General features: G+C 42.8%; 1 protein-coding gene across 5 annotated transcripts in view; it reads left to right on the top strand.

Annotated features, from left to right (window-relative positions):
* LOC309810439 (solute carrier family 23 member 2-like) overlaps nucleotides 1–27,813 on the top strand; it is a 51,747-nt gene that overhangs the window by 8,782 nt on the left and 15,152 nt on the right. For 2 of the 5 annotated variants that reach the window (XM_082632452.1, XM_082632453.1), the window contains exons 3-5: nucleotides 467–624; nucleotides 18,686–18,845; nucleotides 27,145–27,326. In XM_082632452.1, the coding sequence (XP_082488578.1) occupies nucleotides 467–624; nucleotides 18,686–18,845; nucleotides 27,145–27,326 (500 nt within the window). Of the gene's footprint in view, nucleotides 1–466; nucleotides 625–2,779; nucleotides 2,865–13,361; nucleotides 13,553–18,685; nucleotides 18,846–27,144; nucleotides 27,327–27,813 lie in introns of those variants that run through there. The other 3 variants (XM_082632456.1, XM_082632454.1, XM_082632455.1) reach the window with 3 other exon arrangements.

Genomic DNA, 27,813 nt, shown 5'->3' with positions numbered 1-27,813 from the left:
GGTTTCAGTCTTCTTAAATTTGCTAAGGCTGTTTTGTGACCTAACATATGATCTGTCTTGGAGAATGTGCTCAGGCCTTCCTGGTCAATGGTCTTGCCCTCACCTTGTGCCTTATTTTAATAATGAGCCTCTTGCCTTGTTCTTGTTCTTAAGGCCCCCTCCTTGGTTCATGTTATATCCTCCTGTGCTGTGTCCCTGCCTTGATTTCTTACCTAGAACATCAGTTCTTGGCAGTAGGGTCCTGCCCTTGAACTCCAGACCTTCTGGCTGGGTCCCTGCTTCTTGCTGCCAGGCCTTCCTAGTTCCTTCCCACTGCTTGCCTGGATCTCGCTGCCTGTCACTCAAGGCCAGGCTCCTCTGAGACCAGAGATGGAGCTCTTGCCTCTGGCAGTAGGAATAGGAATGAAGGTAGAGTAGGCAACTACAGCATCTCCAAGCCCATCTCCTCTCTCTGCTCTGCCCACAGCACTTCCTCACAGCCCTGGGGGGACTCGTGGCAGTTCCGCTCATCCTGGCCAAGGACCTGTGTTTGCAGCATGACCCTCTGACCCAGAGCTACCTCATCAGCACCATGTTCTTTGTCTCCGGCATTTGCACTCTCCTGCAAGTACTTTTAGGAGTCAGGTAGGTAAAACTCCTCCCCATGGATTTTGACTTTTTTTTTTTTTTTTTATGTTTGGCTGCATTGGGTCTTCATTGCTGCTTGTGGGCTTTCTCTAGTTGTGGTGAGTGGGGGCTACTCTTTGTTGCTGTGCACAGGCTTCTCATTGCAGTGGCTTCTCTTGTTGTGGAGAATGGGCTCTAGGCTCGTGGGCTCAGTAGTTGTGGCTCATGGACTCTAGAGCACAGGCTCAGTAGTTGTGGCCCACGGGCTTAGTTGCTCTGCAGCATGGGACATCTTCCCAGACCAGGGCTCGAACCCGTGTCCCCTGCATTGGCAGGTGGATTCTTAACCACTGTACCACCAGGGAAGCCCTGGTTTCTGACTTTTATCTGCCAGGGTAGCAGCAAGGTTTGCTTGGCTTGTAGGCTGAGATGAGTTACATGAGTGGCATGATAGAGGGAGCACAGGACCAGAACTAAGAGCCTGGGTTCAAGTCCTAGCTCCAACACTTACTGTCTACATTAGCCAGGATTCTTGATGAAAGTAACACAAATAGCTACAGACAATTACGCCTGAAACCTTTTACTTTTGGAAATTACAAGGCATATGGCTAGTGAACACATTGTAGGGCCTCCTCCCTGGACTTCAGAAGGAGCGGTGCAAGTGAGGGGCCCTTCACTGGTAAATCTGCTTTGACCTAATCTGTGCCAGGTCTGTGCTCAGCCCTGGAGTTGCAGAGGAAAATGAAAAACATTCCCTACTATGTGCTTCTGCCCGACCTGTCTGAAGAGAAAATGACTTGACAGGAAAAATTAATGTCCATTTATTCTTTTTTTTCCTTCCAGTTTCATTGAGATGTAATTGACAGACAGCATTGTATAAGTGTATGGCATAACGATTTGACTTACATACATCAAGAAATGATTAGCACAATAAATTAAGTGAACATCCATCATCTCATATAGATACAAAATTAAAGAAACAGAAAAAAATTTTTTCTTGCAATGAGAACTCTTAGGATTTACTCTTTATCATTTATTTATTCTTTATCAAGTTTCTGAATCAAACCACACAGGTGAAGGCTGATACAACAAGGTAGCCAATTATTTCCAGGATAGGCTGTCTGTAGACAGCATCCAGAGAATATTCATTCCTTGTGTGGTCTTCTTGCCTAAACCAAATCAAAGGCACTTTCCAAAGTGCTTCTTTTGCAGGTCATTTCCAGGAGATATGCCAACACTTAAGTTCTCCCATTTTCTGTCGAGGAGAGGGGATTAGTGCCTGCATCTTTGTCAGGTTATTTCCCTTCTCTCTCTTCCTCCTTCTGTCACCATCTCTGAGAACCAAGATTTCTTCTAAATCCCCCACCAAGGACTCAAAGAGGTGTAGGGTTTGGTCTGGTCTCTTAGGCCCCTAAAATCTGGGACCCCTCCCACTTTTCCAGAATCAGTCCCTGGAGTGTCAGATGCTGCGGTAGCATCAGAGAGGCCTTGCAGCCACCTGCCTGGATACCCAGGAGCAACCCCCCTGGCTGCCCCATGGAGAGTTACAAACACAAGGCTCTTCTGTATGGGGAAGCACCTCCTCTTAAACTGAGATGGTGTTCACTATAATTATGGAAAAACACTGATTTTGGAAACTGGGGGCCTGAATTCTACTCCTGGCTTCTGTGCTGTGGGAACCTGCACAAGCCATTCACCCTCTCTAAGTCTCAGTGTTCTCATCTGTAACATGAGGAAGTTGAAGTATGTTATATTTGTAAGTCCCTTCCATCTCTAATATTGTGGACACCTATGATGCTGACAAAAAAGATGATACAGTACCATATTCCTACTGGAATCTCAGTACTGAGAGTGCCTGTGGGCCTAGCCTTCTGGTAAACCCTGTGAGAGACACAACAAATCAGGAGTTAGAGTTCAAAGAATCTATAGCCTAATTAAACATACAAAGAAAGAGGGAAATAAAATTAGGAAATAAAACCATGCTAATGTCCTTAAACTAAGGTGGGGACAGGAATACACTTGAGTTTGGTTCCACTCATGGAAATGGACTTCCTGCTCAGAGGCTAATGAGTACAGTAATTGCCTACGACATTAGAGATTATAAAACTAGCTGATAGGGACGAGGGGAAGATGGCGGAAGAGTAAGACGCAGAGATCACCTTCTTCCCCACAGATACACCAGAAATACATCTACACGTGGAACAACTCCTACAGAACACCTACTGAACGCTGACAGAAGACCTCAGACCTCCCAAAAGGCAAGAAACTCCCCACGTACCTGGGTAGGGCAAAAGAAAAAAGAATAACAGAGACAAAAGGATAGGGATGGGACCTGCACCAGTGGGAGGGAGCTGTGAAGGAGGAAAGGTTTCCACACACTAGGAGCCCCTTCGCGGGCAGAGACTACGGGTGGCCGAGGGGGGAAGCTTTGGAGCCACGGAGTAGAGCGCAGCAACAGGGGTGTGGAGGGCAAAGCAAAGAGATTCCGCACAGAGGATCGGGGCCAACCAGCACTCACCAGCCCGAGAGGCTTGTCTGCTCGGCCGCTGGGGCGGGCGGGGCTGGGAGCTGAGGCTAGGGCTTCGGTCGGATCGCAGGGAGAGGGCTGGGGTTGGCGGCGTGAACACAGGCTGCAGGGGGCTAGTGCACCACAGCTGGCCGAGAGTCCGGGAAAAAGTCTGGACCTGACGAAGAGGCAAGAGACTTTTTCTTCCCTCTTTGTTTCCTGGTGCGCGAGGAGAGGGGATTAAGAGCGCTGCTTAAAGGAGCTCCAGAGACGGGCGCGAGCCGCGGCTAAAAGCACAGACCCCAGAGCCGGGTGTGGGACGCTAAGGCTGCTGCTGCTGCCGCCACCAAGAAGCCTGTGTGCGAGCACAGGTCACTATCCACACCCCCCTTCCGGGGAGCCTGTGCAGCCCGCCACTGCCAGGGTCCCGGGATCCAGGGATGGCTTCCCCGGGAAAACGCACGGCGCGCCTCGGGCTGGTGCAACATCATGCCGGCCTCTACCGCCGCAGGCTCGCCCCGCATCCGTACCCCTCCCTCCCCCCGGCCTGAGTGAGCCAGAGCCCCCGAATAGGCTGCTCCTTTAACCCCGTCCTGTCTGAGGGAAGAACAGACGCCCTCAGGTGACCTACACGCAGAGGCGGGGCCAAATCCAAAGCTGAACCCCGGGAGCTGTGCGAACAAAGAAGAGAAAGGGAAATCTCTCCCAGCAGCCTCAGAAGCAGTGGATTAAAGCTCCACAATCAACTTGAGGTACCCTGCATCTGTGGAATAAATGAATAGACAACGAATCATCCCAAATTGAGGAGGTGGACTTTGAGAGCAAGATTTATGATTTTTCCCCTTCTCCTCTTTTTGTGAGTGTGTATGCTTCTGTGTGAGATTTTGTCTGTATAGCTTTGCTTCCACCATTTGTCCTAGGATTCTATCCGTCCGTTTTTTTTTCTTAATAATTATTTTTTTATTTTAATAACTTTATTTTATTTTATCTTACTTTATTTTATTTTACTTCTTTCTTTCTTTCTTTCCTTCCTTCCCTCCTGCCTTCCTCCCTTCCTCCTTTCTTTCTTTCTACTTTTTCTCCCTTTTATTCTGAGCCGTGTGGATGAAAGTCTCTTGGTGCTGCAGCCAGGAGTCAGTGCTGTGCCTCTGAGGTGGGAGAGCCAACTTCAGGACACCGGTCCACAAGAGACCTCCCAGCTCCACATAATATCAAATGGCGAAAATCTCCCAGAGATCTCCATCTCAACACCAGCACCCAGCTTGACTCAACAACCAGTGAGCTACAGTGCTGGACACCCTATGCCAAATAACTAGCAAGACAGGAACACAGCCCCACCCATTAGCAGAGAGGCTGCCTAAAATCATAAGTCCACAGACATCCCAAAACACACCACCAGACGTGGACCTGCCCACCAGAAAGACAAGATCCAGCCTCATCCACCAGAACACAGGCACTAGTCCCCTCCACCAGGAAGCCTACACAAAACACTGAATCAACTTTAGCCACTGGGGACAGACACCAAAAACAACGGGAACTACGAACCTGCAGCCTGCAAAAAGGAGACCCCAAACACAGTAAGCTAAGCAAAATGAGAAGACAGAAAAACACACAGCAGATGAAGGAGCAAGATAAAAACCCACCAGACCTAACAATGAAGAGGCAATAGGCAGTCTACCTGAAAAAGAATTCAGAATAATGATAGTAAAGATGATCCAAAATCTTGGAAATAGAATAGACAAAATGCAAGAAACATTTAACAAGGACCTAGAAGAACTAAAGATGAAACAAGCAATGATGAACAACACAATAAGTGAAATTAAAAATACTCTAGAAGGGGTCAATAGCAGAATAACTGAGGCAGAAAAGCGGATAAGTGACCTGGAAGATAAAATAGTGGAAATAACTACTGCAGAGCAGAATAAAGAAAAAAGGATGAAAAGAACTGAGGACAGTATCAGAGACCTCTGGGACAACATTAAATGCACCAACATTCGAATTATAGGGGTTCCAGAATAAGAAGAGAAAAAGAAAGGGACTGAGAAAATATTTGAAGAGATTATAGTTGAAAACTTCCCTAATATGGGAAAAGAAATAGGTAGGTCCAGGAAGCACAGAGAGTCCCATACAGGGTAGATCCAAGGAGAAATACGTCAAGACACATATTAATCAAACTGTCAAAAATTAAGTACAAAGAAAACATATTAAAAGCAGCAAGGAAAAAACAACAAATAACACACAAGGGAATCCCCTTAAGGTTAACAGCTGATCTTTCAGCAGAAACTCTGCAAGCCAGAAGGGACTGGCAGGACATATTTAAAGTGATGAAGGAGAAAAACCTGCAACCAAGATTACTCTACCCAGCAAGGATCTCATTCAGATTTGATGGAGAAATTAAAACGTTTACAGACAAGCAAAAGCTGAGAGAGTTCAGCACCACCAAACTAGCTTTACAACAAATGCTAAAGGAACTTCTCTAGGCAAGAAACACAAGAGAAGGAAAAGACCTACAATAACGAACCCAAAACAATTAAGAAAATGGGAATAGGAACATACATATCGATAATTACCTTAAATGTAAATGGACTAAATGCTCCCACCAAAAGACACAGATTGGCTGAATGGATACAAAAACAAGACCCATATAGATGCTGCCTACAGGAGACCCACTTCAGACCTAGAGACACATACAGACTGAAAGTAAGGGGATGGAAAAAGATATTCCATGCAAATGGAAACCAAAATAAAGTTGGAGTAGCAATTCTCATATCAGACAAAATAGACTTTAAAATAAAGACTATTAGAAGAGACAAAGAAGGACACTACATAATGATCAAGGGATCGATCCAAGAAGAAGATAAAACAATTATAAATATTTATGCACCCAACATAGGAGCACCTCAATACATAAGGCAAATACTAACAGCCATAAAAGGGGAAATCGACAGTAACACATTCATAGTAGGGGACTTTAACACCCCACTTTCACCAATGGACAGATCATCCAAAATGAAAATAAATAAGGAAACACAAACTTTAAATGATACATTAAACAAGATGGACTTAATTGATATTTATAGGACATTCCATCCAAAAACAACAGAATACACATTTTTCTCAAGTGCTCATGGAATATTCTCCAGGATAGATCATATCTTGGGTCACAAATCAAGCCTTGGTAAGTTTAAGAAAATTGAAATTATATCAAGTATCTTTTCCGACCACAATGCCATGAGACTAGATATCAACTACAGGAAAAGATCTGTAAAAAACACAAACACATGGAGGCTAAACAATACACTACTTAATAACGAAGTGATCACTGAAGAAATCAAAGAGGAAATTAAAAAATACCTAGAAACAAATGACAATGGAGACACAACGACCCAAAACCTATGGGATGCAGCAAAAGCAGTTCTAAGAGGGAAGTTTATAGCAATACAATCCTACCTTAAGAAACAGGAAACATCTCGAATAAACAACCTAACCTTGCACCTAAAGCAATTAGAGAAAGAAGAACAAAAAAAACCCCAAAGTTAGCAGAAGGAAAGAAATCATAAAAATCAGATCAGAAATAAATGAAAAAGAAATGAAGGAAATGATAGCAAAGATCAATAAAACTAAAATTTGGTTCTTTGAGAAGATAAACAAAATTGATAAACCATTAGCCAGACTCATCAAGAAAAAAAGGGAGAAGACTCAAATCAATAGAATTCGAAATGAAAAAGAAGTAACAACTGACACTGCAGAAATACAAAAGATCATGAGAGATTACTACAAGCAACTCTATGCCAACAAAATGGACAACCTGGAAGAAATGGACAAATTCTTAGAAATGCACAACCTGCCAAGACTGAATCAGGAAGAAATAGAAAATATGAACAGACCAATCACAAGCACTGAAATTGAAACTGTGATTAAAAATCTTCCAACAGGGGCTTCCCTGGTGGCGCAGTGGTTGAGAGTCCGCCTGCCGATGCAGGGGATGCGGGTTCGTGCCCCGATCCCGGAAGATCCCACATGCCGCGGAGCGGCTGGGCCCGCGAGCCATGGCCGCGGAGCCTGTGTGTCCGGAGCCTGTGCTCCGCAACGGGAGAGGCCACAGCGGTGAGAGGCCCGCGTACAGCAAAAAAAAAAAAAAAAAAAAAAAAAAAAAAAAAATCTTCCAACAAACAAAAGCCCAGGACCAGATGGCTTCACAGGCGAATTCTATCAAACATTAAGAGAAGAGCTAACACCTATCCTTCTCAAACTCTTCCAAAATATAGCAGAGGGAGGAACACTCCCAAACTCATTCTACAAGGCCACCATCACCTTGATAACAAAACAGGCAAGGATGTCACAAAGAAAGAAAACTACAGGCCAATATCACTGATGAACATAGATGCGAAAATCCTCAACAACATACTAGCAAACAGAATCCAACAGCATATTAAAAGGATCATAAACCATGATCAAGTGGGGTTTATTCCAGGAATGCAGGGATTCTTCAATATATGCAAATCAATCAACATGATACACCATATTAACAAATTGAAGGAGAAAAACCATATGATCATCTCAATAGATGCAGAGAAAGCTTTTGACAAAATTCAACACTCATTTATGTTAAAAACCCTGCAGAAAGTAGGCATAGAAGGAACTTTCCTCAACATAATAAAGGCCATATATGACAAACCCACAGCCAACATCGTCCTCAATGGTGAAAAACTGAAAGCATTTCCACTAAGATCAGGAACAGGACAAGGTTGTCCACTCTCACCACTCTTATTCAACATAGTTTTGGAAGTTTTAGCCACAGCAATGAGAGAAGAAAAGGAAATAAAAGGAATCCAAATCGGAAAAGAAGAAGTAAAGCTGTCACTCTTTGCAGATGACATAGAGAATCCTAAAGATGCTACCAGAAAACTACTAGAGCTAATCAATGAATTTGGTAAAGTAGCAGGATACAAAATTAATGCACAGAAATCTCTGGCATTCCTATACACTAATGGTGAAAAATCTGAAAGTGAAATCAAGAAAACACTCCCATTTACCACTGCAACAAAAAGAATAAAATATCTAGGAATAAACCTACCTAAGGAGACAAAAGACCTGTATGCAGAAAATTATAAGACACTGATGAAAGAAATTAAAGATGATACAAATAGATGGAGAGATATACCATGTTCTTGGATTGGAAGAATCAACATTGTGAAAATGACTCTACTACCCAAAGCAATCTACAGATTCAATGCAATCCCTATCAAACTACCACTGGCATTTTTCACAGAACTAGAACAAAAAATTTCACAATTTGTATGGAAACACAAAAGACCCCAATAGCCAAAGCAATCTTGAGAACGAAAAACGGAGCTGGAGGAATCAGGCTCCCTGACTTCAGACTATACTACAAAGCTACAGTGATCAAGACAGTATGGTGCTGGCACAAAAACAGAAATATAGATCAATGGAACAGGAGAGAAAGCCCAGAGATAAGCCCACGCACACATGGTCACCTTATCTTTGATAAAGGAGGCAGGAATGTACAGTGGAGAAAGGACAGCCTCTTCAATAAGTGGTGCTGGGAAAACTGGACAGGTACATGTAAAAGTATGAGATTAGATCACTCCCTAACACCATACACAAAAATAGGCTCAAAATGGTTTAAAGACCTAAATGTAAGGCCAGAAACTATCAAACTCTTAGAGGAAAACATAGGCAGAACACTCTTTGACATAAATCACAGCAAGATCCTTTTTGACCCACCTCCTAGAGAAATGGATAAAAACAAAAATAAATGGGACCTAATGAAACTTCAAAGCTTTAGCACAGCAAAGGAAACCATAAACAAGACCAAAAGACAGCCCTCAGAATGGGAGAAAATTTTTGCAAATGAAGCAACTGACAAAGGATTAATCTCCAAAATTTATAAGCAGCTCATGCAGCTCAATAACAAAAAAACAAACAAACCAATCCAAAAATGGGCAGAAGACTTAAATAGGCATTTCTCCAAAGAAGATACACAGACTGCCAACAAACACATGAAAGAATGCTCAACATCATTAATCATTAGAGAAATGCAAATCAAAACTACAATGAGATATCATCTCACACCAGTCAGAATGGCCATCATCAAAAAATCTAGAAACAATAAATGCTGAAGAGGGTGTGGAGAAAAGGGAACACTCTTGCACTGCTGGTGGGAATGTGAATTGGTACAGCCACTATGGAGAACAGTATGGAGGTTCCTTAAAAAACTAAAAATAGAACTACCATATGACCCAGCAGTCCCACTACTGGGCATATACCCTGAGAAAACCATAATTCAAAAAAGTCATGTACCAAAATGTTCATTGCAGCTCTATTTACAATAGCCCGGAGATGGAAACAACCCAAGTGTCCATCATCAGATGAATGGATAAAGAAGATGTGGCACATATATAGAATGGAATATTACTCAGCCATAAAAAGAAACGAAATTGAGCTATTTGTAATGAGGTGGATAGACCTAGAGTCTGTCATACAGAGTGAAGTAACTCAGAAAGAGAAAGACAAATACCGTATGCTAACACATATATATGGAATTTAAGAAAAAAAAATGTCATGAAGAACCTAGGGGTAAGACAGGAATAAAGACACAGACCTACTAGAGAATGGACTTGAGGATATGGGGAGGGGGAAGGGTAAGCTGTGACAAAGCGAGAGAGTGGCATGGACATCATAAACACTACCAAACGTAAAATAGATAGGTAGTGGGAAGCAGCCGCATAGCACAGGGAGATCAGCTCAGTGCTTTGTGACCACCTAGAGGGGTGGGATAGGGAGGGTGGGAGGGAGGGAGACGCAAGAGGGAAGAGATATAGGAACATATGTATATGTATAACTGATTCACTTTGTTATAAAGCAGAAACTAACACACCATTGTAAAGCAATTTTACTCCAATAAAGATGTAAAAAAAAAAAAACGAGCTGATAGCCTGTGAATCAAAGACCAAGTAGATTTGATTATTGGTTATCTGATAACCAGTATTTAATTATGTACTTTTCTAGACTGCAAACAGAAATGATGGTGCAGCAATGAGATTTCAGATCTTCATGATTAAAACCATCTTAAATAGTCAAAGGGAATGATGAGAGGCGAAAACAGCTTCCCTAATAAGAGCTAAAGAGTGTAGTGTCCATTGTGGGGTTGGCAGCTGCCCTTGGCGGAGGGGTGGCTGCCTCCCTGCTGTGAATTTAGGGGTCTTGGGTGTGTCCCCCAAGGGCCTTCCTCACTTAAGCGCTCAGTTCCAAAATTTATATAAGGGCGTACTTCATTATCCGTTTCAAAAGAAAGCATTAAGTTTAAATGCAATCACTAGAGGAAATTATTATTGACTATGTGTAATTCTGGGTCTTAACTCCATCTCTGGAATTATTCATGATTTTTACCTGGGAATTTCTTTTTCTGGAGTGGTTTCAAGTGATATATCTCCCTTTTCATTTTCCTGGGAAAGTCTCATGTGTGGAGCAAGTACTTCTGCCCAAAGTGCATTCAAATCTGGCTTCTGTATAGTCTTGCCCGAATCAGCCTGCCTGGCATTTGTCCTTTTCTTCCATGGACCTCCCTGCGGCCGAGCCCTGATCTGTCCTAGCTCTGCATCTGTTAGTGGTTCTGCAGAAAGTCCATGCCCATCGCCAGAGGTCTGCAGCCATCTTGCCCCTGCCCCATTGAAAACTAGGCCACCAGATGTGCCATCGGAGTTCTGGCTGGAACAGAAACAGTGGTGGCTGTTGGCAATAGAAGAGTGACCTGGTAGTCAGTCACATCAGAGGAGGGAGAGGGGATGATGTGTCCCAAAGAGGGGCCTGGTGCTGCTGCTTCCTCTGGGTTTAGGTTGGGGAGTTAACTATACGGAAGGTGCGGGACATGCTTTCCTACAGGGTAGCAGGTTCTTACCTGCTTGGGGTAGGAAGCTCAGTAAAAAGATGAACACTAAGTGATCGTTGTCCAATAGTGAAGGAGTTGGGGCTCTGAAGGTACCCAGGGTTTCTCACAACAGAGCGACCCTTTTAAGTTCGAGAATTCATCAGTCCCATTCGACACTCCTGAGCCTCTGCTCCCCATTCTGAACTATTTCAAAGAAAATCCCTGTGACATCACCCTTTGCCTAATCATTAGATTGACTCCAAAAGGGAACATCAAAATGATGACACAGGTGAGGTTGGATTCCAGCACCTCAAGCTCCAGATGTCTCTGCCCCCAACTGTTGACCTCTTCCCCAGAAGCCCCTCATGCTCTACATGTCCCAACCCCAAACCCCTTCTGGGGGCTCATCCTCTCTGGGTTCCTGGGTGCCCAATCTGTATTGCCTTACCTAGGGAAGACTTAATTCTCCCTCTCCTTTCTACCCCTGACAATTTTTGCATTAATGTTATCTTGGAGTCCTCATGTGGGTTTTTTTTTTTTTTGGTTTTGTTCAAATATTTTCTCTGCTCTTCATATTTTTAAAAAAATTTACTTATTTATTTATTTATTTTCGGCTGTGTTGGGTTTTTTTGCTATGCACAGGCTTTCTCTAGTTGTGACGAGCAAGGGCTACTCTTCGTTGCGGTGCGCAGGCTTCTCATTGCAGTGGCTTCTCTTGTTGTGGAGCACGGGCTGTAGGGGCACAGGCTTCAGTAGTTGCAGCACACGGGCTCTAGGGCACGCGGGCTTCAGCAGTTGTGGCGCATGGACTTAGTTGCTCTGTGGCATGTGGGATCTTCCCTGACCAGGGATCAAACCTGTGTCCCCTGCATTGGCAGGTGGGTTCTTAACCACTGTGCCACCAGGGAAGTCCCTCGTGTTTCTGTGAAGAGGAAATTTAAAAAATTTTTACCAAAGCCATGATAATTAAATTAGATAATGTATGTAAAGTGCTTAGCTCAGTGCCTGGTCTGTAAAATTTATTTTTCACACCAAGAAAAGAGTATTACCATAAACACAATTTTGCATCCTCCCTCCCTTTGTAAATTATTGAAAAAAATTTAAATGTGGTAAAAAAAACTCCTACCCCTCCTTTTTAAACATACAGAATACATTATAAATATCATTCCATTTCAATAAACACATTTCCACAATAGCACTTTTAGAAAAATATCACTTAGTATTCCATATTCTAGAGTACATAATATATTCTAGTTTAACCATTTCCTATTAAAGGACATTTAAGTTGTTTTGAGCTTTTCACTATCGTAATAGTGACCAACATAATTCATAATTATGAGAGATATACGTCTTATGTGTACTGATAATCATTTATCTAGTTAAAGACAGAGAAAAGACTTGAAGAAATGTTAAAGGTTATTTCTGGATGGTATACATTGTATAGGAAAGGTATATATTATATCTGTGCTGATAAAGTTTATCTAGTTAAAGATTAAAAAAAGATGAGAACAAAACGTTGATGATTATTTCTGGGTTGTAGAATTAGGGTGATTTATTCTTTATATTTTTATTTACCATTAATTTTTCTTCAGTGTCCATGTGTTTCTTTATAACTGGGAGAAATAAAAACCATTTAAAAATTTTTTTTAGAAAAGTATCAGGATATGTTTTGTGAGCCACACCCTTTGAATCTTTGCCTGAGAGCAAAAGTCCAGTAGGCTGCCCATTACCATCTTGGAAGGGGGCTTGAGAGGTAAGGCTCAAGGCTACAGCCTTGAGACAACTTCCTAGATTCTTTGTCACTTCACCTGCTTTTATCTCTGTTTTCCCCAATGTGTTTCTCTGTGGAGGTCAGCATTAAAGCCGTTAAAAAAAGAAAAAAAGGAGAGTTGTGCTTGTCTTTGGGGCAGATCAGAAGGGAGGACTGGAACAATGAGGGTGGGTGTCAAAGGTACACTCAAGGCAGTGGGTAGTGATGGGTTTAAAGAAGGCAGACAAACAGCCTTCCCCTACCAACCAGAGATCTCCCCCTTCTCCCCTTTCTTCTAGGCAGAAACAAGCACTCTCATCCCTCCAAGCTGATTATTTAGTTATTTTCCACCGTCTCTAATTAATGCACTTCTGTTTTAGCCACTATTGACTGAAGTGCCAATATGGATGACTATGATTTCATTTTCTTTCACAGCCCCTCACTCCCACCACATACAAGCATATTTTCCAACATCCTATTCTCATACCCTCCCAGCATGGTTCAATATTGAATGTACACATTATAATGACTGGGATGCTATTCAGAGCTGAATCACAAAGTGATTCCTTTCCTGCCCAACTTTTTGTTTTCCCTGAAATTAATATCTTTCTTTTTTTTTAATATTCTTTCGTTTCTATCTGTTTATTTTTAACTCAATGATAAACTCCCTGCCTGTTGTCTAAATCTCTTCTTAATAATTTCATCACATCAGGTAGCCTATCAACTTCATCTTCTTGATGTACTACCTCCTGGGGCTCTCTGAATTGCTGAAGTCTGGAACAGTTGCTGTCTGTGCCAGGTATACATTAGATATGTCATCCTGAGATGCCTCTTTACCCTTATTCTGGGAATTCCCTTCATGTCAGTTTTCAAGTCTAGATCTCTTGTTCCCATGTCTTCCTCTTTTTTTGGTGGAACACGAATATGCAGTACTTTCCCGAGAGAACACATGGGAGGTAAATTCTGTAAGACTCTGCATATGTGAAAATGTCTTGATTCTATTCTCATACTTGATTGATAGCTTGGCTGGGTATAGAATTTCAGGTTGGACATAATTTTTTTTTTCAGAATTTTGAAAGAATTGTTCCCTTGCCTTCTAGTTTCCAATGTGGTTTTAAGAACTCCAAAGCCTTATGTGACATTCCCCCTTCTGCTGCAGACTTTTGTACAGGCCCAAGTTGTGCTGAGTCTATTTATCATTTAACTGGGAGAGATCTATTTATTTATAGTGTCTAACATACCAGATCAACTATGATCATCCTGTTGCTAAATCCAATAGACAACTGTTCAACTAGGCTTGACTTTTGAGCTTCCATGTTGGTCTCTGCATCATCCAATTTTAGCAAGAATCTTGCTCAGTCACTGTAGTCAGAATCCCCACCCTCACTCTCTGATTGGTTTCCTCATTTTTCACTATCCACAGGTGATGTCTGTTCACCTTGGCCTGTTTTCAGCAAGAATCCTGTTCTTACCCCTGATGCTTCCTCTTAGTAACTTTCCATCCACTAAGCCCCATCCTGCCCCTTGGCTATAAATTCCCACTTTTCCTTGTCACATTGGGAATTGAGCCTGATCTCTCTCCCCTATTACAAAACAGCATTGTATTAGCTCCCCTTGAATGAAGTCTGCCTTAACGTCTTTAACAACCATCATGTATATCATCTTATGAAGAGTACATGAGAGCTCAGAGAGAAAGGTTGAAGCGTAACTTCCCAATACTTCCAAAAGGTTAGCTGTTTCTGTTTTATGGGCCCAAATGGAACTACTAAGAGATGAGAAAAATTCCCCACATAATCTTTAGCATAAACTGTTGAAGAAGTTTGTTCTTTCCACATGCCCTCTTATCAGTTGTTCTTATAACAAACACACTTTTGCAATTTGGCCCAGTGACTCAGACTTTCTGATCAGGGTTCTGCACTTCCCAGCTGAACCCTGCCACTGGCATCTGCCCCCAGTATCATTTTCCTCGTACAGAGACAGTGCAGTATTGTCCTACCCACCCTGAAGTACTCTTGGGATAATGATATGAAAATGCTATGTAGTTTCAAAATACTATATAAGCTTAGATGTTGATAGTACCCCCATGGACACATTTCTGTGGCTTTGACAACCTAAAATATCAATCCTATCAAACTTCTAAGAGACATTCCTGAGACTGCAGATTTTGACATTTTACATGCAAGTTGTTGTTTTAAAAGAAAATGGTGGGGAGTTTTCTTCTTCAGACTTGAGTATACAGATGAGATGGTAAAGGGTGAAGGGAAGAGGAAGATGGATAGGGAAGGTCTTAGGAAACAAATCTTAGAGAACCAACCTGCAAGAAATGGGAATGCCAGACAAGAGCTTAAAAAAAAGAAGTCCATACTATAACACCTGTTATCTGAGGAAACATTAAGAAAATGTTTTGGTGTACACTATGTTTTCTAGAAGTAGCCACACATGGCAGAGGGAATAAAAATGAAAATTACTCTATTTATTGAGCTCTTCTCTTTCCCAGGCATTGTGCTAATCACTTACATATATTTTATCTTCACAGCTACTTCTTGGGAGAGTAGTATTATCTTTATTTTGTCAAAGAGGACACTGAGGCTTGCAGAAACTGGGCAACATGCCTAGGTCACACAACTGATAAGGTAGAGCCAGATTCAAACACGCCTTTGGTCTACATCATGCTCTTAACTGTTGTTACAGGGCAGTGGTGATAAGTAAGGAAACCCAAGCACTCATGCTGGTTAACTCTAAGACCTTGGGCTCCAAATCCCCTATCTATAAAATGACAAGGCCAGGCTGGATACGCTTCAAATGGCTCTTCTATTTCTAAAATGTTGAGTTTTAAAAATCAAAAATCTATGGTTTACAAGAGGGATGTTTAAGTCAGAAGGCATATGTATAATAATAGTGAATCATACTCATGGGAAAATTTTAAAAATAGGAATTACCATCATGCTAGCAGATGAAATTAATTGTGAAATTAAAGCAGCACTGAGATGCACATTAAGGTCACCATGAAAGGTAAAAGATACATGAAGCAATAAAGCCTTGTAGTGGTACTGAATGCACACATCTTAAACATGTACCAGGAAAGTGCGTAAAAGAAAAACTAGCAGAAATGCAAGAAATATGTGTAGATCTCTCTCCCTCTCTCAAAAAGGTACCAATGAGAAGTTATGAGAAAGAAATGGGAATGCTAACAAAATGAGGTGGGGAGCGGGAGAGGAATGGATGGAAAATGGGATTGGAAGGTCTGAGTACAGAACAATGAGGGAAGAATTTATGAATACATTGTGTGAATCTAAAGGTAGCACATAAGAGTACTCTCTAGTAAATAAATGGAAAAAATTCATCTTGCTCTTGAACATAAAAGGTATTTTTAGCAATTACAAAAACATAGATGGAATTCCCTGCTAGTCCAGTGGTTGGGACTCAGTGCTTTCACTGTCATGGTCCGGGGTTCAATCCCTGGTCGGGGAACTAAGATCCTGCAAGCTGTGAGGCATGACCAAGCCAAACCAAACCAAAACAAACCAAACCAAACAAAAAGGTAGAAAGTCCATATATCACATTATCCCAACTACATATAATAATCTTGAAAGGAACATGAACAGAGTTAGAAAAGTGCTGAACTAGAAAATTTTGAAGTGCTCCCTTAAAGAAGTTCTAAGTTGGGGATGAATTCCTGCATATAATAACAAAAAACATTTTTTTCAACAAAAATAAATCTCACCATCATAAAAATTGTTATAAATATATTTTGACAGTATCTAAGTTCTATGTAATGAGTAAACAGTTTATAGACAAGGAAAAACATACAAAATCACACGAATGAGTGCACATCTTTTATGACTTAATGAAATGCAAATTAACATTTGTTAGGGTTTCGTTATATGCCTGTTAAACTAAAAAAATAAAATAAAGTAAAATGAGAAAACCCAACGTTCATAGGTTTTTGCAGCACTAGGCTCTGTGCTGGAGAGATGGAAAAGAAAAATAATCATCCCTGACCTCATGGAACCCGGTAATACTGAAATGACTGCAGCAATGGTGGCATAATAATGGTGGAGTGCTTGTAAGCAGAGTCATAAGGTGTTTAAAGAACCCCTGAGAGTCAGTTACTGTAAGTGATTAGTTTGTTAGTACAAGGGCTAACAGAGAAATGTGTAACTAGAATATAAGTGGTGTTTTGTCTCAGTCACCATGGTATCTCCAATACCTGGCAACCAGTGCCTCTCACAGAGCAGGTCCTCAATAAATATTTGTTGAATGAATGAAATGTGCATATGGAATTATAGCAAAAAATTAAAACACAATTCTTGTATTATATACTGGGTACATATGATATGCAAATATTTCTATGTTCATTTTAAAAGCTCAAAAGGATTTTGCAGTGATATAAGTATAGCATGTTTCCCTTCTCTGTCAAGATACTTAGCTTCATAATTTCTATGCATTTAATTGAAGTATAATTAATTTACAATGTTGTGTTAGTTTCAAGTGTACAGCAAAGTGATTCTGTTATACAAATATATATATGTATGTGTATATATATACATATATACTTTTTCAGATTCTTTTCCATTCTAGGTTATTATAAGATACTGAGTATAGTTCCCTGTGCTAGTGCTATACAGTAGGTCCTTGTTGTTTACCTATTTTATATATATTAGTGTACATGTTAATTCCAAACTCCTGATTTATCTCCCCCCCCATAATTTTTTAATTAAAAACATTATTCACACATACCCGTTCCACCACCCATATGTTCCTGCCCTGTGTGTGCCATATATTCCAATCTATTTTGGAGCCTTATGGGTCTAGATTTATGAATCTAGATTACTTTTTCTCAGCCCTGCTTGATATTAGAATCACCTGGAGCTTTAAGCCCTTCCCATGACTGGCTGCACCCTTTTGACAAGCCCACTAACTCAACTGAGGGTGATGCCCAGGCATTGCTGATTCCTACGTTCATCCAGGACAAAGGCCACTTAGGCAGCAAAACTTTATATTTTCATTAAGTAAAATGTGTTCAGTCTTTCTCAAAAATAACCCTTTAAGCTGTCTTCATGGAATCCTGAGTTCAAAAATAGCCTTCTAGTATTGTTAAGAAAAAGTACCTAAACTGGGTGTGCTATAGTGACAAATGCAAGCACGAGGCCGAGGTCCCTTTGTTCCACCCCCCACCCCAAATTCTAATATGCAGGGCAAAGAGACTAGGTGAGCCTTCATAGCTTCTGACCTTCTAGTAAGAGAGGGTTATTGGAGGTTGACTTATCAGGCTACATTCACCTTGAAGGGAGACAAGTCAGATGGGCTAGAAGTTCTGCTAGAAGTTCTCACAGAGGCCAGAGTGAGACACCGACAAGGAGGGAGAAAGACCTGGGTGGGGAATACGCCCTGATAATTGACCTCAAGCCTATTCAGTCCAGGTGATAAAAAGGAGCCTGAAGGTAGAGGTCTGGGATTGCTGTTCATTTTTGAAGAGGCAAAGGAATCTGGCCACCAAGATTCTAGGCTGTGCATCTCTTGTCAGTGGGGGGAACTCCACATGTGTGAGCTGTGCTTTGATCCTGGGGTCTGGGGAAGATTCTCTGGGGCTGAGGAAGAATGGCACCCACTAAACATGTTCTCTGAGCTCTGTGCTACCCCCAAATCATTTCCCAGCACCTGGCTCTCTGCTCTTGGGCTTGTATCTCCAGGACTGGGGTTAGGTCTGCTTGTCTTTCCCTCTCCACCTCTCCTACCTGTCCAAAGTCTGGCAGGGTTCATGGGCCTGACTTGGAGCTTGGCAGGAGTTCCCTGTAAACTGAGAACTGCAGGGGTCATGTGTTGCCTTGAAACCAAGGTAGGACTTGGGATTAAAAGGCCTCCACTGGGGCCAGTGACAGACCAGCACTTAAAGGGCTGATTGGTAACTCTCTCCTTTCCCCTTCTCCAGGCTGCCCATTCTCCAGGGAGGAACATTTGCTTTTTTGGCACCCTCCCTGGCCATGCTGTCCCTTCCCACCTGGAAGTGCCCCATGTGGACATTCAATGCCAGCCTGGTGAACACCAGCTCCCCTGAATTCACTGAGGAATGGCAGAAGAGGATCCGAGAGGTATTGGGGTGAGGGGGATGGGGTGAGAGGAATGGAGTGGTCCTCAACAGGGGCTCCTCAGTTGATTCATTTGTTCAACATTCATTGTTCAACTCATTGCTGAGCAGGATTCCAGGCTTTAAGATACTTGGCCCTTGCTTAATTCAGTTTTATCATCCAGGGAAAGAAACTAGCAGCCTTGAAGCAGGCTCTGAAGTTTGGCCATGCTCCAGGTTGGCTTATCTAAACCATAGATAAGGAAGCCAGCACACAGGATTCTTGGCAGAGAGCATAGCCATACCCTCAGGGACAGTAGACCTGCTAGCTTCCAGACCCCAACATCCTCACCTGACCTCCTAGGTGAGGGGTCAAGGATGGCCCATGGGTGGGGTACTGTATGAGAGAGTGAAGGTCACTTGAGATTTCTAGGAAGCCCAACCAGCTTCCTCCCAGCTTGACCTTAAATATGTAGGCCTGGAGTGAGGCTAAGGACCACCTCCTCTGGAGCAGGGGCAGTTACACAAGCACCATATGGTACTGGGTTTCCAATACAAGGTAGTTCGCTCAGGCATGAATCCAGCTGTCACTTAATGTCTTCAGCACTAACTCACTAGAACTGGACCAAGGACATTCCTGAACTCAGGCCTATGGACCTAGAGCAGAGTTTGTTCCCTAGATATCCTTGGGAGTTAAGCTAAGAAGCCTTAGCCCAGCCAGGGTCCATCCTGCACCCCACCCAGTCCATGTTCAGCATCCTCACAGCCTCATGGCTGCAATAAGGGTCACATCCGCTGTATGTGAAAGACAAAGAAAGAGGGAAGACAGAGGAAACATGGTAACAAGATTCCTATTCTTACCCAGATTTGACAATTGAGAAGGAGTAGAATTGACAAAACACTCTGGTGGGGGTGAGGGGTGGGGCGGAAGGACAATGGTGTGAGTCCTAAACTGATTCCAAATACCTGAGAACCAGGAGTGCTGCTGTCTGGGGGCAGGAGAAGGTGGATGTCTCAGCTCAAGCAGAGCAAATTAGCTCTTCTGCTTTTTGGTTATTTGGGGCCCTCAAAGGATTGGATGGCACTCACCCCCATTGGGCAGGGCCGTCTGCTTCATTCAGTTCACCAATTCAAATGCTAACCTCTTCTGGAAACATCCTCACAGACACACCCACAAAAAATATTTTGTCAGCTATCTGGGCATGCCTCAGCCCAGTCAAGCTGACACATAAAACTCACCATCACTGTATGTTATGTATATGTTCAACTTTAGTAAACACTAGCAAATACATTTGCAAAGTGTATGTTCCAATTTACACTCCCACCAGCAGCATGTGTGCGTTCCAGTTACTCCAAATTCTCACCAACATTTTCTCTTTTTCATTTTAGCTGCTCTGGTCAGTGCATGATGGTAAACTTGTATCATTCTTTTATGATGTTATTGAATGATTTAGAGTTAACTATAAATGTCTGTCCTCATCTTGTAGGTCTGTTTGACCACTGGGGTCATTTTTGCTCCTATGCTCACCCACATTAGCTGGTGACTAGAGGTCAATATCCCAATATAGACTTTGTTATTTATCATTATTTCCATGACTTTCATTTCATTGAGTATCATGTACATGACCTATGAATTAGTCCATGACCCATTTTCAAGTTCAAACAACAGACCGTGTCCTAAATATGCCAGCATCATAGTAGCTTTGGCTACTTTCACAATGTTCATTCCTCATTGTCCATCCAGTACAGCACAGTATACTCTGGGTCTAGTTTTATTAGATGTGTTTCAGTTTGGCAGAATCAACTCTGATGCCAGCGTCCCTCATCCCAGATTGAAGACGTATCTAGAAATATGGCTAAGAGATCATTTTCTTATTTCCAACATTTTAAATGCAATGGGCAGGGCTTCCCTGGTGGCGCAGTGGTTGAGAGTCCACCTGCTGATGCAGGGGACACGGGTTCGTGCCCCGGTCCGGGAAGATCCCCCATGCCGCGGAGCGGCTGGGCCCGTGGGCCATGGCCACTGAGCCTGCGCGTCCGGAGCCTGTGCTCCACAACGGGAGAGGCCACAACAGTGAGAGGCCTGCGTACCGCAAAAAATAAATAAATAAATAAAAATTAAAATAAAATAAATAAAACGGGCAACAGCAGCATTATTCAATCCCATAATGTGGTAACTCCAGTTCTTCCTGCAGCCATCTTTCTTTCTGCCCGCTGTGAGCCCTTCTTAACCCATTTCCTTGCTCCTGTTGGAAGAGGAGGTGCTGAGTCCTTCTCTGCTAGCCTTTAAAGAGTGGGCAGGAAAAGGCACACTGTGAAACCCTCCTCGTGTGTCCTCCCCCAAGGTACTTTCAAATGATTTAATACGTATATTGTCACTGTAGCCACTCCACTGGGTAGGATGCATCCTGAAGAACACCAGACCTTCCAATCCGGCCCATAAATACCATCAGAATTCCAACAAGTCAAATTAAATTGATTCTTATTATTCCTATCTTAGGGAACACCACCAAATCCCTCGTCCTGGGAAAATAGGGTTTCTTTACCTTCTCATTTCCCAATCTGTCCTTTACACCCTGCTCCCCTAGTGACTCAGCGTAGTGCCCCACTTGTGGCTTGATCTTACACTATCCTACCCTGCAAAGTCTGCCCTTCTTCGTGCCTTTGTCACCCACATTTTGTTGCTTCAAGCACACGTTCTAATTTTGCAATAATTTCACTGCTTTTGGAAAGTGACATGAAATATGAAACGATCACTTGATACTGTATTTCTTGGTCCATTCCTGTCTTGTTCATGCTGTGAAAAGTGATCCTTGAGCTGTTTGATATATAAGTTGATCTTCATGCTGCTGGGCAATCTGGGTTGCTAGTCTCTTTATTGGAGCCTGGGCCAGGGCTTCAGTGGCAGGATAGGCAAAACTCAAACCAGAAACACTGTCCATACCAGTTTAAAAAAGTGTTAAAACCTCCCATGCTCTGTGGACTGTCCAGTACAGGCAGCCTGTCAGTTCTGTGATGGGCCATTTATCCTCATATTCTCCCACCAGAGGCACCTGTGCCCATTGCTGTTGGCAGCCGGGATCATCCTGGGCAACGCAAGTGACTTCAGATAGAGATGGAGATTATGTAGTTTGTAAGCCCGCATATGCATGGCTTGTGGCCCGAGGTGTCATCTTGTGGGCCCTAATGACTACATTCAAAAGCATACTTCCCTCCTCTTTTTAAGACATAGGGGCATCTCCGTGAACCACCAGTATTTGAGATTTGACTATAAAGTCCTGTCCCATAAAAGGTGAAATTTCAGTAGAGCCTCTATGATCCACTTGCCAGACCAAACTGCTAGTCCATTGGCCACAGCCCGAGAACCTATATAATTCTAAAGGGGTGACTCGGGGGGTTTATGTGTGTACTGTCAGTCACATCACACACAGCTTGGTCCTTTGGCTGGACTTAGACTTGCCTTCCTTCCTCCATCAAGGTCCTTCTGTTGCAATGTTACACTCTTTCAGTCTCAGTCTTTCTCGGGTGGGTGAGCAGCACCTTTAGCAAGACTCCAAGCAGTGCTTTTTTTTTTTTAATACATTTATTTATTTATTTATTTATGGCTGCATTGGGTCTTCGTTGCTATGGGCAGGCTTTCTCTGGTTGCGGTGAGCAGGGGTTACTCTTCGTTGTGGTGCGCAGACTTCTCATTGCCGTGACTTCTCTTGTTGTGGAGCACCGGCTCTAGGTGCATGGGCTTCAGTAGTATGGCACGTGGGCTCAGTAGTTGTGGCTCATGGGCTCTAGGACGCAGGCTCAGCAGTTGTGGCGCACGGGCTTAGTTGCTCCGCGGCATGTGGGATCCTCCCAGACCAGGGCTCGAACCTATGTCCCCTGCATTGGCAGGTGGATTCTTAACCACTGTGCCACCAGGGAAGTCCCCCCAAGCAGTGCTTTTTGAATTCAAAGACCCACATAGTGGGATCCAAGTCTCTGTTGTTAGAGATAGATTATCTCGCGAGGTAGTGTCCACCCAGGGGAGGGGGACTGTCACTCACTCATGGATCCTATGAACCCCTCCTTGTGTAACTGCCTTTTCTTTCCCTGAATATAACGATTTCCCTTTAATTAGCGCATTCTGTTGATGATCCCCTTCCTTATTTGAATGTCTTTCTGACATCACTCAAGATACCATTGGGATCTCTGATCTTGGAGTTATTTGGTGCCATTCAGTAGTGCTCTAATTCCAAACAGTGCCCAGTAGCAGACGAGTTAGGACTGGTCCTTCAGAGGGAGAGTAGTTGAGTAGCTGCTCTGGGCCACCTCCACACCAAATGCCCCACGTAGAGCTGAAGCACCAGGCATCTGCCGGGGTCAGTCTTCATTCAGCATGGACGGAACCACTGACGCTTCTGATATCTCAGGAGCACTGTGCTGGTCAGGATACCAGTCTCAGACCAGTCTGAGCCATAACTTGTGAATTTCAGCCAGAACCTTCTGCTGTTCTTCCCTTTCAAAAACAGCCTTTCTGCATGTGGCCGTGCTCTGGTATACAGTCCAACAGTGCACCCAGATGTGGATGTACTTCAATGATCTATCAAGTTCTTGTGCTTCCTTTTTTTCTCAAGGTGGACCCAGAGTTAACAGAGGTTTTCAATGTTTAAAGAACTTTTCCATGTAGTTCCAGACCAAGATATACCTAAGGATTTCATTTGTCAAGCTGGTGGGCCCTGGATTTTTGCCAGGTCCGTTGGCCAGTCTTCAAATGCTGTGTGTTGTACCACCTTTTCCAAAGCAGGATGTATTTCTTCTTCAGTGCAGCCTAGTTTTATTATATCATCGATAGCATGAATCACAAAATACATGTGGTCTGAGGTTTTGGGGGGTTTTGTTTCTGCTGTCCCCCAGGGAGCCAATACTTGGCTTTCGTAAATCCAAATTAAAATTAAGCAAAGAATAAGAAGTAGATTTTGTCAATGAAAATTTAATTAACTATCAAGTTAAGAAGAAAAAAAATGGAATTTTATTCGAGCCAAGCTGAGGATTATAAACCCAGGAAGCAGATTCTTAGGAAGTTCTGGGAACTCTTCCACCTGTTAGAAGTTGAAGGCACAGTCATATACATTTTTGGGACAAAGGATCGAACATCAAAATGACATACTGATATTTTACATAAAGTTCACCAGGGGTACGTAGTCCAGATAAGCAGGTACAAAGCGAGCAGCCAGTCACCATGACCCCCTACAGAGCTGGGAGAGAACGCTATTCTTTTAAGAAATTACATCGCTAGCATCGGAAGAAAGAAAAACAATTGATCTTTATGGTTGAGCAGGCCCCTCATCTTTGAGGAGCTCTGGTAATGTGTAATGCAGGTTCACACGGCACATTAGGGAGGGAGGAGGCCCAAACAAACACACAGAGAGAACTTTATGTTTAATTTTTTTACTTGTTCTGACTTAAAATATAAGTTTTATTTCATCAGTTTCCTTACCCTGCTCTGCTAGATGCCAGGGGCAGGATTTCCCTTCCACTTAGACCTACTGAGAACTATAATTTTTTGTGCAAGAATCTCTTGCCTTCGTACTGTCCAAGAGGAAAGATCTGACAAGTTAATTTGTCTCTTCTCCTCCCTAAGCACTCTGCTGCTCGAATTCTTCCTGTGTTCTAATGACGTGTCTGCCTCAACACTGCAGTGGTCTGAAGCAGTTACTTTGTGTTTTGAGGACACAGTATTAGTAGTGAGAGAGGATGTTTAGGTCATGCTGTGCCTGCACTGAGCACAGGATCCCAAGTTACAGACACAACCATGTTTTTAAAATACATTTACCATTTATTTTCGTGTTTGTGAGTCCTCTAAAGCAGGAGTCAGTAAACTATCGCTCTTGGACCAAATCCAGCCTGTAATCTGTTTTTTTACTGCCCACCAATTAAGAATGGTTTTTACATCTTAAAAAGTTGTTTAGGGCTTCCCTGGTGGCGCAGTGGTTGAGAGTCTGCCTGCCGAAGCAAGGGACACGGGTTCGTGCCCCGGTCTGGGAAGATCCCACATGCCGCGGAGCGGCTGGGCCCGTGAGCCATGGCCACTGAGCCTGCGTGTCCAGAGCCTGTGCTCCGCAACGGGAGAGGCCACAACAGTGAGAGGCCCGCGTACCGAAAAAAAAAAAAAAAAAAAAAAAAAGTTGTTTAAAATTAAAAAAAGAATATGTGACAGAAACTATATGTGGCCCACAAAACCTAAAATGTTAACTATCTGGCTTTTTACAGAAAAAGTTTGCCAACCCCTGCTCTAAAGCACAGGGCCCAGGGTGGGAGTTCTCTTGCCCAGATCTAAGACTGTAGCCTCCACTATTTTTTTTCCCACATTCGCCTTCAAGTGTCCAACAGTGAGTGAAAACCCAGAGTCTTATTTGTGGTATTTTAGCTCCATCTGCTGGTCCAGTGTTTTTCACCAGTGCTGTAAACAAGGGAAAGTTCTTTCAAGTTTCAATCTTCTTTTACTAATTGATGGATTGGTTTAATTCACTGGGCCAGCCTATTGGAATTTAAGGTAGAGTTTCCATGTTTCACTAAGTTAAATTTGTTCACACACATCTCAAGGCTTGAAGCCACCGATGGTTAGCAGTCCAACTCTACATCACGATACCAGCCACAAATGAAAGTGAGGCAAATATAGGACCAATAGGGGTGTCATTACTTTCTGGGAGATAAGAAGTAATAGAGAGGACAAGTACGTAATGATTATATTTTTAGAAAGTGGTGGTAGCAGAAAATGTAGAAGACTCTGGGAAGAGATGGCAAGCTCAGTTTTCAACACATTAGACCAACTTAAACTTCACCTTCCAGTATTATGGTGGTTTAAAAATTTTTATATCCTTGTGTATGCTTATGTATGCGTGAAATGAATGACAGCAATGATAAAAAGGCTAGGTTGGAGAAATTAGGATTGCTCTGTTACTATAAAGTACTCACACCACTCGTGATGTGGTATAGTGTTATTTGAAAGTGAACTTGGGAGAATTCCCGGGTGGTCCAGTGGTTAGGACTGCGCTTTTACTGCCGAGGCCATGGGTTTGATCCCTGGTTGGGGACCTAAGATCCGCAAGCCATGTGGTGTGGCAAGAAAAAAAAAAAAAGGGACTTGGATTAGCTGTAAATGTACATTGCAAACTCTAAAGGAAAAAAAAAAAGGATAATGGTTATGCTGAGAAAGGAGAGGAAAAGAAAAAGCTCAGTTAAAACCACAAAAGGCAGAAAAACAGTAGAAGACAAAAAAAACAGAAACAAAGAACAAGGGCAACAAATAGAAAATACTAATGGATGTGGTGGATATTAATCCAGCTATATCAGTAATCACTTTGCACGTCATTGGTCTAAAGGCACAGAGATTGTCAGAGTGGATCAAAACACAAGACCCAACTGTATGTTGTCCAGAAGAAACCGGCTTTAAATATAAAGACACACGTAGATTAAAAATAAATGGATGGAGAAGAATATACCACGTTAACACTGATCAAAGGAGAGCAGGAGTCAGACTTCTTTCTTTTCAGGAAGAGCAGACATCAAAGCAAGGAAAATTTTCAGGGGTAAAATGAATAACATCCATATTAGCAAAATAAAAAAGGAGAAGTAAAGTAAAAATCAGTCCAATAGATCAGGGGTTGGCAAACTACAACCCATGAGCCAAATCTGGCTAGTTGCCTGTTTTCTGTTTGTTTGTTTGTTTGTTTATAGCCCACAAGCTAAAAATGGTTTTATATTTTAAATGGTTGAAAAAAAATCAAAAGAAGAATAATATTTTATGACACGTCAAAATTGTACAAAATTCAAGAATAATATTTTATGACATGTCAAAATTGTACGGAATTCAAATTTCAGTGCCTATCAGTGGAGTTTTATTAGAACACAGTCAAGCTCATTTGTTTCCATCTTGCCTGGAAAAATTTCAGCTGAGCCTGTACGGCCCACAGAGCCTCAACTATTCACTCTGATCCTTTACAGAAAACCTTTGCCAACCTCTGCAATAGAAAGTAGGAAAAGAGAGACAAATAAATCAACAAGATGTTCAATACATAACTGGGTGATGCCAGTATTAGGAGTCATCACGTTATCACTGTGATCAATAGATAATCTTGAAATCTACTTCCTGAAAAACTTCACATTAGGTGAAAATGTCCAACAGACAGTTGGAAATAGAGGACTGGAGAGAGGAGTGAGGTCCGAGCTCACCTTCCCTCAGTTCCTCTGGGGTCCAACTTTGCCCCTGCACTGCCTCTGAAGGTACCACCAATCTGGGTGGCCCCGCCACAGGCTCCCAGGTGCTGAGCCCCACGCTTCCTCTTCAGCTGCAGGGAGCCATCATGGTTGCTTCCTGTGTCCAGATGCTGGTGGGCTTCTCAGGCCTCATTGGCTTCCTCATGCGCTTCATCGGCCCCTTGACCATTGCTCCGACCATCTCCCTGGTGGCCCTGCCTCTCTTCGATTCTGCGGGCAATGACGCTGGGATCCACTGGGGGATTGCTGCCATGTAAGCACCCTCTGGGGAAGGTGGGCTGTCTTTGGAGGAAGATTACCCAGTAAGAAGAGTGAGTCCTGGATATTGGCAAACTCTGGTGGTTTACAAATACTTTCACAAACATCACGATACCTTAAAAGCAGTGAAATGGCTACTTAGAATGTATCATTACTATTTCTTATGTTATTAGTCCTCACAGACAACAAGTTCATCACAGGCAGGGTATAAACTTACTTAGCGTAGGGTTCACAGACAGCTGATGCTACCCATCCCCTGCCTCCTAGGTTTTCACTGAGCAAATATTTGTAAACCTCCAGCACCTGGGAAGAGTGCAAAGACATGGCCCCAGCTCTCAAGCATTTTGTAGCATAGTAGAGGGATAAGACTTGGGTCCAAGTGCCTGTGACACCAGGAGACAGTGATGAGAGTCACAGTGTGCCGGCTGGTTCAGGGGATGGGGTGGTGACAGTCAGCTTGCCGGGGGTGGGGGAGTGGTGTC

The sequence above is a fragment of the Mesoplodon mirus genome, assembly GCF_964341445.2.
Source record: "Mesoplodon mirus genome assembly, chromosome: 9".
Classification (NCBI taxonomy): domain Eukaryota; kingdom Metazoa; phylum Chordata; class Mammalia; order Artiodactyla; family Ziphiidae; genus Mesoplodon; species Mesoplodon mirus.
This window is presented reverse-complemented; position numbering and strand designations above follow the sequence as displayed.